At 45.3% G+C, this 12,567-nt stretch overlaps 1 protein-coding gene across 2 annotated transcripts in view; it reads left to right on the top strand.

Annotated features, from left to right (window-relative positions):
- The first annotated feature begins 880 nt into the window (after positions 1–880).
- The window catches only part of ASXL2 (ASXL transcriptional regulator 2), a 218,981-nt gene continuing 207,294 nt past the window's right edge, over positions 881–12,567 (top strand). For both annotated transcript variants that reach the window (XM_045010059.1, XM_045010057.1), the window contains exon 1: positions 881–1,174. In XM_045010059.1, coding sequence (XP_044865994.1) covers positions 1,118–1,174 — 57 coding nt within the window. In that variant the 5' untranslated portion in view covers positions 881–1,117. The remainder of the gene's footprint in view (positions 1,175–12,567) is intronic.

Genomic DNA, 12,567 nt, shown 5'->3' with positions numbered 1-12,567 from the left:
GAGCATGTGGCAGTTGGGTGGCGGTTGGGGGAGGGGAGCGTGTGGCAGTTGGGGTGGCGGTTGGGGGAGGGGAATGTGTGTGGCTGTTGGGGTGGCAGTTGGGGTGGCTGTTTGGGGGAGGGGAGTGTGTGGCTGTTGGGGTGACGATTTGGGGGATGGGAGCGTGTGGCTGGTGGCGGTTGGGGGAGACAAGTGTGTTGCAGTTGGGGTGGCAGTGGGGGGAGGGGAATGTGTGTGGCAGTTGGGGGTGGTGGTTTCGGGGAGGGGCACATGTGGCAGTCAGGGTGGCGGTTGGGGGAGGGGCGCGTGTGGCAGTTGGGGGTCTGAGGGAGGGGCGTGTGTGGCAGTTGGGGTGGCGGCTTGGGGGAGGGGCGCGTGTGGCTGTTGGGGGAATGGAGCGTGTGGCAGTTGGGGGGTGGCGGTTTGGGGGAGGGGCGCGTGTGGCAGTTGGGGGTGGCGGTTGGGGAGGGAAGCATGGGGTGGCAGTGTGGGGGAGGGGCGCGTGTGGCAGTTGGAGGGCGGTTTGGGGGAGGGGACCGTGTGGCACTGGGGAAGAACCACGGGGGAGCCGCAACGAGGAGTAACCAAGGAGCGGGTGAGAGGCGCTAGCAGCTGTCAGACATAAGGGCGGCAGGCGGAACCGGCCGCTGGAGATGGGGGTAGGCGGGCTATGGAGCCATAGGGGCGGGGCATAGGTGATTGGCAGCCCCAATGGGCCGTGGCAGCCGGGAGGAGAAGGGGGCCCGCTCTCGTTTGGGAAAGGCCCTTGAGTGGCAGTTGGGGGCGGGGGTGTAGGCGGGGACCCCGTCAGAGCGCGGCGGTGGGGGCAGTACGGGCAGAGCGCAGGCGTTGGTCTCGCGTTCTGGGGCGGGGCCTTCCGTCTCCGTGTCCAGTACAGTAGGTGGAGTCACGCGGGCGGGATCACATGACCGCAGCCCCTGTACAGTAGGAGCCCAATATGGCAGCGGCGGCCGCAGGGGGAGCTGGAGCCTGCAGCGCTCGGAGCTAGGGCCACCCACCGCTCTCCCCCTCGGGACCGGAGCAGCTGCGGCCCCAGCGCCCTGGGCGGAAGGATCGGCCGGGAGCCTCCGAGCCAGCTGCCCCCATCGCGTGCGACATGAGGGAGAAGGGCCGCAGGAAGAAGGGCAGGACCTGGGCAGAGGCCGCCAGAACGGTACGTGGGGCCCGGGGACAGAGGCCGCCGGCCGTGGGCAGGGGCCTGAGGGGGCGGAGAAGGGGAGGCAGGGGCCTGAGGGGGCTGGGCTGGTGGCGGGAAGATGGGCGAGGGCTGCCCTGAGGAGCCGGAGGCCGCTAGGGCGGGTCATAGGCCTTCCCCCGGCTGGCACAGGTCGTGCGAGCTCCCTCCGCCGGAGTGTGGCCACTTCTGTTGGGCGCTGAAGCTGCAGCCGCGGGAGGGGAGTCCCTGAGCCGGCTGCGCTGGAGGGAGCTTGCCCCCTGCTTGCGGTGGGTCATTGGGCCGGCAGTGTCCCGACCTGGCCTGGGGTCTCTGGCAGCGAGGTGCATGCGATGCCCTTTGGGCTGTTGGCCGGGATGGGCTTGCTGTGCCGAGAGCTGGGTTTAAGTAAACTGGCAGGCAGCTCTGCTACCTTGCCAGGGCTGGAGGCTTCCCTGGGAGTGTTGGGGATGAGCAGAGCGTCTCTCTCTCTCCAAACACTAGTTGAGCTGTTGCAATAGTTTGTCTTGAGCAATTACAGTCTGGGCTTGTAGTTTTTGCTAAACGTGGGTGTGATAAACTAAAGATGCTATGGGATGATTCAGGAATATGTCTCGTTAGAAAGATACCTGCCTTGCCTACTTTGAACTGACAATTCTTGCTCATTAACTGATGGTAACTTAAACACAAATCCTTATTCTGAGGAGTGGTTCTGAAGAGGTGATGCCTTCTTCTAACTCCATTTGGTTCTGTTATAGAGAAAACTCTTTGTTATGGTGACAAGATGGGTGAGGTAATTGTCCTTTATCAATATCTTAATGCTTCACAAAACTAAACCAGACTCTGACCTAGTGAAGAGTTATAAACATTTGGCTGGTGTCAGATTAAATTCAAGAAATGATTTCTCCAGAGAGTAGGTATATGTGTAAATAAAAGGATTTCAGTGAACAGCAACAACTTGATTGGTGCTAGAGAATACTTAATAACCAGTCTCCGGAGGTAGGAGGCTATTCAGATGGAAATAGAGATTTGTGTGCTGGGAGCTGTACTCTCAGGAACTGTGTGAAAGATGCCGGCAGAGGTAGCACTTGGTTAGGCAGTTTCTCATGATGACCAGTGTTATCTCATTTGTTTGCTTGTACTGTCCTGTGTGTTTGTTTCCACCTGTTGTCTTAGTCTTACTTAGCTTGTAAGTTCTTTAGGGCAGGGACTGCCGCATGACATGTTTGTACAGAACTCAGGACAGTAGGACTTTGGTGTCTAGATACTACTGCAGTGAAAATAAGTAACTTACACAGTGTTATTCACTCATAATTCTCAATGTTCACACCATGAGTAGAGCATCACTAGTCACATTTTATAAATGGGACACTGAGTCACAGAAAGGGTAAGTGACTTGTTTAAGGTCATTCAGTGAGTCACTTGCGAACCTGGGAATAGAATTTTGGTTTCCCAATTTCCTAGTCCAGTGGTCTATTATGTTATCTCCCTCACGGAGCTCTGTGTGGGTTGCATTTGGGGCATCCTTATTTTAGAGGATGGATAGAGGAAAAGGGGAGTTCATCAGTTTCTGCAGTAGTCCAAGTGTGAGATAACAGCGAAACCAAACAAAGTGTAAATTGTAGTCGACACAAGTATTGACTCTACTAAACACTTCCAATTAAGTCTAAAGCTGACTGGGAAGACTTACTGTAGTAAGTGCAGGCCCTGATAAAGGCCCAGTTGAGGCCTGAGGCCTGAACTAAAGTATGGTCAAGCCTTAGCTAAAAGCAAAAGTCAAGCTGTGAGCTGGAAGCCGGCCCTACTCACAGAAGTTGGCAAGAAAAGGGCTGATGTTGCATAAACATATATCCACATAGTGTATTAAAGCATAAACACGGTACCAGGACACACCAATACTGAACATTTCACACAGATAACAAGGAACAGACTGACCCATTCCAATGACAGGAGCAAAAGGGTAATATGATGGCTAAAGTTGTTTTGATTGAACCAACATGTACAAGGTGAGAGGCGGCACCTTACTACGTAAAGAGGTTGTACCTTGCTGCGTAGAGGGGTTGCACCTTAATACGTTAGGTGTGATGTGTAACTTGTTTGTATCTGTGTATAAGAATGCATCCCTGGGGCGGTGTCTTTGTCTGGCCGAGGGGGCAGTGGAAAGTCCCGCCACTGACTGAGCCGAGTTCATTGACCGTGGGCGCATATTTGTAGTATGCCCTGAGTTAGGCTCAGAAACCTACAGGGAACTATTACTGTGTTTAATACAGCAATAAACCTGGTTGACGTGCCTTTGTACCTTACTAGACTCTGTGGTTATTGGGGGTTCTTGTCAGGTCTGCTGTGTCAGCTATCTGCGCAGAGCTGGGGCAGCACACAGAGGGAACACACGCATGCAGCCAAGTAATATCAACATTGAAGAAAGCAAAGCACCATACCGGTAGCACTCTGACAACGCTTTCAAAGGGATCTCACTAAGCTGAGTGACTGGGCAACAAAATGGCAGGTGAAATTCAATAAATGCAAATTAATGCATGTTGGAAAAAGAATCCCAACTATATATACAAAATGGTGGGGTCTAAATTAGCTGTTACCACTCAAGAAAGAGATCTTGGAAACATTTTGGCTAGTTCTCTGAAAACATCCACTCAGGGTGCAGCGGCAGTCAAAAAAGCTAACAATGTTAGGAGCCATTAGGAAGAAGGGATGTCATAATGCCACTATATAAATCTATGGTCTCTCCACACCTTGAATAATGCATGCAGTTCTGGTTGCCTCATTTAGAAAAAAGATATTAGAAGTGGAAAAGGTACATAGAAGGGCAACAAAAATGATAGGGGTATGGAATAGCTTCTGTATGAGGAGAGGTTAAAAAAAACTGGGACTGTTCATTTTAGAAAATAGATGACAAATGGGGAATATGATAGAAGTCTATAAAATCATGACTGGTGTGAAGAAAGTGAATAAGGAAGTCTTATTTACTCATTCTCATAACACAAAAAAAAGGGGTCACCCAATTAAACTAATAGGAGCAGGCTTAAACAAATATAAGGAAGTATTTCTTCACACACTGCATAGTCAGTCATCCTGTGGAACTCATTGCCTGGGGATGTGGTGAAAACCAAAACTACAACTGTGTTAAAAAAGAGCTAGATAAGTTCACGGAGAATAGGACATCACCGGCTATTAGCCAAGATGTTTAGGACATAACCCCATGCTCCGGGTGTCCCTAAATTTCCAACTGCCAGAAACTGAATGATGGGATAGATCACTCGAAATTGCCTTGTTCTGTTCATTCCCTGTGACGCCTCTGGCACTGGTCGCTGTCAGAGACAGGATATTGAACTATATTGACCATTGGTCTGACCCATATCTGTTATGTTCTTTATTTCTTAATACTAAAATAAAACTTAAAGTCCTGGGAGGTGTTACATTGTCAAATGGAACCATATTAGGTTTGCTCAAGACAGAGCTTTGACTCTGTTTCTTGTCCAGTTCCAGTTATACTAGACTCTCATGTTATCAGAACTAATGCTGGTAACTGTGAAGGTTTAGACTGATTCCTACGTGTATGTGAAAGAGACCCCTGGACCTGTCCATTTTCTGGTGAAAAAAATTCTCAAGATCTATGAACTTGTACCCTCCCATTGGATTCTGAGAGTCTTTGGGACTTGAATTTCTTGTTAACCAATACAAGGACCCTATGTGTGTCACTTGATATAATCTAAGGGTAAAAACATCCATTCATTCTGTAGACTGAGGAATCCTAACAATGGTATTGGTCCACTACTAGATGTATATAGTAGAATTATCAGTAATAATCAGAAAAGGTACAAGTGTTCAATAAATATTTCTGTTCCTGCTTTTCTAAATTACTGCAGAAAAATCTAGTGTTATATGATGATGAGAGCTTTCATTCTTGCATTAACTCAGGAAGATGTAGCTGTTTAACTAAAGCTAGACATCTTAAAATCAGCAAGTCCAGATAAGTTGCACCCAAGAAATTTCTAAAAAAGCTGGTTGTGGCAGTCTGGACTGTTAATATAAATTTTTCTATAAGTCTTCAGGCACTAGGGAATTCCAGATGACTGGGAGAAGGCTAATTTTGTGCCAATATTTAAAAAGGGATTAGTTGGGAAACTTATGCCTGTTAGCATGACATCCATCATGGGCAAAATAATGGAACAGCTGATGTGGGACTGAATTAAAGGAGGGTAATTAATGCCAATGAACACGGGTTACTGGAAAATATTTCTTATCCAGTTAAATATCTTTTTTGATGAGCATACAACTTGGGTTGAAGATAAATAATGTTGATGTAATATACTTCAGTAAGGCATTTGACTTGGTACAGCATGACATTTTGATAAAGAAGCTAGAATGATACAAAATCAATATGGCACACATTAAATGAGTTAAAAGCTTGCTAAGACAGGTCTAATAATTGCAAATGAGGAATCATTGTTGAGTGACTCTGTTTTCTGTCAGGTCATTAATAAAAACGTTAAATAGTAAAGGACCAAGAACTCATACCAGGGGGATCCCACTAGAAACAATCACTGATAAAACTTACAAATGACACACAAACTGCAGAAGTAGTAAATAATGCAGAGGGTAGGCCACCGATACAGAGTGATCTGGATCACTTTGCTAGTTGGGCAGGAGCGAACAATATGTGTTTTAGTACAGCTGAATATGAATGTATACATTTACGAACAAAGAATGCAGGCCATACTTACAAGACGGAGGACTGTATCTTGTGAAGCAGTGACTCTGAAAATGACTTGGGCGGAGGAGACTGGAAGTAAGGCATACATTTTTAACACTAAGGCCACGTCTACACTAGCCACCAGATTGGTGGGCAGTGATCGATCTATCGGGATCGATTTATTGCGTCTTGTCTAGACATGATAAATCGATCCCCGAATCGATGCCCGTACTCCACCTTGGCAGGAGGAGTAAGCGGAGTCGACGGGGGAGCCGCGGCGCTTGACTTGCCTCCGTGAGGACAGCCAGGTAAGTCGAACTAAGATACTTCGACTTCAGCTACATGAATAGCGTAGCTGAAGTTGCATATCTTATATTGAACACCTCCCCCCCCCTCACCCAGAAAAGTTCCCAGTGATAGAGAATCCAAGTTTAGATGCTTTTGTGAAAGATAAGCTGTAATTCTAACAGGAATAAATTCAGGGAAGTCCTGTATTATGCAGGAGATCAGACTAGATGGTCAAAATTGGTGCCTTCTAGCCTTATGTTATGTATAAAATACCCCACCTCCTTTTAACTAAGCCTCAGTTCCTCTCTACAGCCACAGTACTTACTTGGAGCTGAATTACTTCCACTTTGTAAGGAGGAAGAGCCTTTGTGGAGGCAATACATTCAGATAATCAGAGTTACTGCTGGTGAACTTTTTTCCTTCTTCCTGACTTCATTCAGTAGGGCTCTGTAGCTGCTGACTGGTTAACAGTGACTCTTCTCAGGACAAGGGCTGAGGAACTCTACTAGTTGAATAGAGGAATTCATGAATGTGAACCAGATGCCACATACAGCAAGAGGTATGTTCTGCTGAGCTGCAGTATGCACAGGGCCCTGATTATATATACACTTCAGAAAACTGTAACTATAGAAAAATCTAACCTCTTATCTGGTGCAGTTGGTAACTCAAGGTGAGAATTAATAAGATTAAACCATAAGGTACTTTTAAATAGTCTGTCTTCATTCTGCATGAAGTTCTAATGGTGAATTTGGAGAGCACGGTGGACATTTGTGTGTGATTACTGAGGGTTTTGAAATGTGTCCCTTGAAATTGTATCTTGTTTATTGCTCAGTGCAAGTGTTTTTTTAGCAAGATCTCTTCAGAACCTGGAAGGAACCCTCTGTATACCAATACATTCATTCATCCTTTAGCCAGTGTCCCCTGCTATCTCTGTAGGCTGTGTATGTGAAAGTGCTATCCAGGTGTGTTGTGGGCTCATTCTTAAATTCAACATAGAAATCTTGTTGAGGGGCAGGGACCATTGATAAGCTGTCTTTGTGCTCCTAGTTGTGTAGGGGGAGCATGTAGAGTTCTGAGACAGGGTTAAGAAACTTGTTAATGTATCTGACCATGCATTTTCCATGAGCAGTCCCCATATGGGATAGAAAAGGTTTTTGTCAACTGCACAGTTTGCACTCAATCCTTAAGCAGTTCCAAAGTACCATGGGCCCTTAGGCTGAGATATTCATTCAACAGCAACTCATGATTGCAAGGCCTGAGTATTATAAATTCCCTGTAAGGCTTTCAGCCCGGCTCTTCTGTTTTACTGTGGGATGTAGAATGCAGCACTGTATACCATCCAATCACACGATTGAGCAGTTGTCGTCATATTATGGTTCCCTCTACTGACTGCCTATTAAGGGTCAGACTGACTTTTAAACTGGTTGTTTAAAGCTTTCAGTGAGCCCATGGTCTTGTGCATTTAAACAGAATAGAATCTTGTTCTGATAGGTATTTGCGCTTTCACAGCACCCACCATCTAGGAGTTTTGCCACCATGCATTAGATCAGTGTGATTGCACTCTCAGCTGTGGTAACTCCTGTGAAGTGATGCCTGCTTCCCCCTGCTATAGGAATCTGCCTTGGCTCATTCCTCTGTACACTATAAAATCAACTCATAATGTTTTTTCAGGGGTGTTCTAATTCCACGGAATTTGTGTGATCAGATATCCGTCCTAGAGATGATGGAAGGAAACATTCAGGCCCCTTTGTTCGACAGCATGATTAGGGCCCTGCCAAATTCACAGCCATGAAAAACATGTCTCAGACTGTGAAATCTGGTCTTTTGTGTGTTTTTACCCTATACTATACAGAATTCATGGGGGAGACCAGCGTTTCTCAGATTGGGAGTCCTGGCCCAAAAGGGAATTGCGGGGGCGGGGTCACCCTTACTTCTGCATTGACTTCAGAGCTGGGTGGCCAGAGAGTGGCAGCTGTTGGCCGGGTGCCCAGCTCTCAAGGCAGTGCCCCACCAGCAGCAGTGTAGAAGTAAGGGTGGCAATACCATACCATGCTACCTTTACTTCTGTGCTGCTGCCTTCAGAGCTGGGTGACCGGACCGTGGTGGCACTTGACTGAGGGCCCAGCTTTGCAAGGAGAAGCACAGAAGTAAGGATGGCAGTACCATACCATGCCATCCTTACTTCTGCATTGCTACTGGTGGTGGCTCTGCCTTCACAGCTGGGCTCCCAGCCAGCAGCCGCCGCTCTCCAGCTGCTAAGCTCTGAAGGCAGCGCTGCCACCAGCAGAAGTAAGGGTAGCAGTACTGCAACCCTCCCTACAATAACCTTGCAATCCTCCTGCACAACAATTACAACACCGCTAAATTTCAGATTTAAATAGCTGAAATTGTGAAATTTACAATTTAAAAAAATCCTGTGACCGTGAAATTCACCAAAATGGACTGTGAATTTTGTAAGGCCTTAAGCATGATCATAACTATTCCTCATTCCCAAAGTGTTTGTACATCAGGGAGGGAAGGAATACAATGGAAAAATTGCCCACCTGTGCACAGAAGCATAGAGTCCACTTACCCGCTTGGTACACAAACCTGCAAATCTTTAGGGGTCAGAGAATATTGTAAAAACATTTACAGAAAGTTCAAAGGGCATTGTAAACCCTCAATTGCGGTGTTCTTCTGAATAATATGAGCTGGCTTTTGGCATGAGATGATACTGTTTGCATTTTAAAAAACCCTGCAAGTGCAATTCAACTGTGCTGCAATATAAGTCGTAGAGCTGTCAATGGAAGTTGAACATGATCAGTAGCCCAAACTGTATTGGTTGCTGAGCTTCTTGTCTGCAAAATGCAGGTGAGATATAAAATGAAATGGTGGGATCTCTGAGAGAGGTGCATGAAGATATAAATCAGGACAAGGTGGAGGAGGATCTGGAATGTAGGCAAGGTCTGTCTGTTAATTGGCCTTAAATTGGTATTGTTGGGTTTTAAAGCCAGTCTTTCATTTCTAGACTGTGGCATATAGAACGTAAGATCATAGTTCAAACCATTGAGCAGCATGTTGCAGGATTCTGAATCTGCAAGTGATATGTAGGCCTTTTCAGAGGAACTACAGTAACTGAGCCCTGTGGTTCTGAGAACATGTATTTTTCTGTTTTGAGGTCCTTAATGGCTAAATAAGGGCACATCCTCTGCATAGCTTGCATTTGGGAAAAAATAACTTTATATCACTTCAGACAATAGGGACATTCCATGGAAAGAACATGGTAGAAAATGAAGCCAGGATTTTTAATGTGGCAGGCTCCCTCAGAATGAATCCCTTCAAGTATGATTGTGGTGTTACCTTTACCCAGCACCAAGGCTTGTTTTCAGGAGTTTAAAGACAAGGTAGCTCTGATTTACCCATTGGTAATATGTCCAAATGTTCTTCCAGAACAGATAGGGAATGTACAGGATCTGTGAGGCAAGAGGGATTCAATTGATTGCCCAGTATTTAGAAATCTGCTAGAGGCCTCATTTGCATTGAACAAAACAGCTAGGATGATGTTTTGGGGAAATGCTGCATAGTAAATGCAGATGGATATGCCTATCCATCTTGATGATCTGGCTTTACATAGCAGTGAGTCTACAGGTGAATGTCTTAACTAGTCCAATTGTATTTGTGCAGAAAATGTACTGAGCACATATGCTACACTGACAATAGGACATAGACACTTCCCTCTGTCTGGCAGGAGTTTCACTTTTACCCTAAACATAACAAAATTGGCATTTTTCATAGAAGAATATTAAATATCTTGCAAATTCTTCTGTAGAGCTGAATTCTTTCTGGCAGTATGTGTGCTGTGAGTATAGCTCTTATTTTTGGCTTCATATTCCAGAGATGCCAAAACTTTGCCTAACAGACAGTCCTTTTTGACTGCTTTTTAGGAGTCAGAGTGATGCACAAATTTCATTGAATAAACCAGTTGGAGCCACTGTCTGGAAAAATGTGAGTTCCAGCATGCAACATGGGTTCTCTTTCTGAACATCGGTCTCTGATCAAGATGAAGTAATGTGTGCAGGATTCTGTAGTGTCCCCTGGCTACGCTGCTGTGATACAAATAAATGTGTGGAACTGTAGGTAGCAATTTGGCTAGCTCTTCTATTCCTGTATTTCAAAATTAATTAAGAAGACACTGATCTAATGTATTGCAAAATACTTGGACTTTTAAAATCTTTATAGACATCAATGTACTATAGGCATATAATGTGACCAGTGGTTTGTATGTGGTGATGGTCTTTGTGTCCAGACAAAAATCTACCCCTTTAAAAAGTTAACTATATTCTTGTAGTTTTGTGAATGACACATGGGGATGTTAGCGAAATGTTAAGTGTCACTTGCAAAATCCTGCTCTTTACCAAAACTTCAGTCTTTTGTGTTAAGACTGTATTTATCATAACAGGACTACAGTGGCAACTGTGTGTTTTTTTTAAGTATGTGGTATATAGCTAGATTGAATGAATGCATTGGGTTTGAAAACAGTTTACCCTGTATTATGTTTGCATAGAAAACTTAAATGGCATGTTCTTCCTCCATTCTCCTATTTAGGATAATTTGCAGTGAGCCTGAATGTACTGTGACCCTGATTTAATTTTGTGCAGAAATTTGTACAAAGTGTCTTTATAAAAAGACTCAAATGAAAGTTGCTTAAAAACAAAATCAAGGTAACTGAACCTGCAGTGTTTCTTCTGGAGTCACTGGGGATGTTTTGTTTCAATGCAAATTAGTTTTTCCTGGAACTGGAAACATCTGTTCCCAAAAGGCTCGTTATTGAGGTCTCCTCAGGTGTTGGGATATGACTGGGTCCTGCTGGAGATTAAATCTCTCCTTACTTCCTAATTCTCAGAAGAAAAATATAGTTTTCAAATACATAGGATATTTATATATTGATTCTTTCTGCTGTGGGTAAAAGACACTTGAGAATGACTGCATTTGAAATGAATTTAAGATTTATTTCTCTTAAAAATATGATCAGGGTCTGAGAAACAAACTCCTCATAAAAACAATGAGGAGTCCAGTGTCACCTTAAAGACTAACAAGGTGCTACCGGACTCCTCATTGTTTTTGTGGATACAGACTACCAGGGCTACCTCTCTGAAACTCAATGTAGTCACTGCCTCTAATATGCAGAGTTCGTTATTTGTTTATGTACTGAAGAGGGTCTCTCTCCTTCAACCCAGTTGTGCAAGCAGAGAAGGAAAGTGAATCTTAAGATACTGTGTGTATTTACCTTAGTTGAACTGACTACAAGTTAAAACAGCTCTTCTCCTGCCAAGATTATCATCTCCTAGATTCCAAGGCCAGAAGGGACCATTGTGATCATCTAGTCTGACCTCCTGTATAACAGGCCAGAGAGCTTCCCCAAAATAATGTCCAGTGTAGATCTTGTAGAAAAACTCCCAATCTTGATTTAAAAATTGTCAGTGATGTGAAATCCATCACAACCCTTTGCAAACTGTTCAGTGGTTAATTACTCTCACTGTTACAGATTTATGCTTTATTTCCAGTCTGATGGCTTGGCTACACTTACAGTTTGCAGCGCTGGTAGTTTGCAGCGCTGGTCATCCAGCTGTGTAGGAGCAGCGCTGGTGTGTGGCCACACTCACAGCTACCAGCGCTGGTGTGTGGCCACATTTGCAGCATTTCCAGCGCTGTTGGGAGTGATGCATTATGGGCAGCTATCCCAGCATTCAAGTGGCCGCAACGTGCTTTTCAAAAGAGGGGGGTGGAGTGGGGTCTAGTGTGACAGGGAGCGGGGGGAAAGAGAGAGTGGATTTTTGGAGCCAACACTGTGTGTTAGCTTCCTGACTTGAAAAATCAGAACATTTTTCCGACCCCTTAACTCTTAGTCTTAACTCTTAATTGCAAACAGCATGTAGGCAACACGACTCCCCGCTGTTTCCCTGCCTGCCTCTCATTTGATTGTTTACAGCCAAGTACAGATGATCACAGCAAACAGGAGCTGTGTTTGTTTTTTAGATAGCAGCAGCAACGGAGGAGCTCCACAGAGCTCGTTCACAACAGGGAGGAGGATCTCATTTGATTGTTCACAGATTGATCACAGCAAACAGGAGCTGATAAGCAGCTCCGGTAGAAACGGAGCGAAACGGAGCTCCTCCGGAGGTTCACAACAAAACAAAGAGAGGCTGCATAACAAAACAAAGGGAGTAATTTAGTTTAAAGCATTCTGGGATATCTCCTTATTCCCTGGAGGCCAATAAAAGCGCTGGTGTGTGTCCACACTTGATGAGCAGCGCTGGATCACCAGCGCTGCAATCGCTACACCCCAACCTGGCCAGGTGTACAGCCAGCGCTGCAGCCAGGGAGTTGCAGCGCTGGATGTGCCTTGCAGGTGTGGACA

Source organism: Mauremys mutica, chromosome 3 (assembly GCF_020497125.1).
Source record: "Mauremys mutica isolate MM-2020 ecotype Southern chromosome 3, ASM2049712v1, whole genome shotgun sequence".
Taxonomy (NCBI): Eukaryota; Metazoa; Chordata; order Testudines; family Geoemydidae; genus Mauremys; species Mauremys mutica.
Note: the sequence above shows the minus strand (reverse complement) of the source record. Positions and strands in the feature narration are given on the sequence as shown.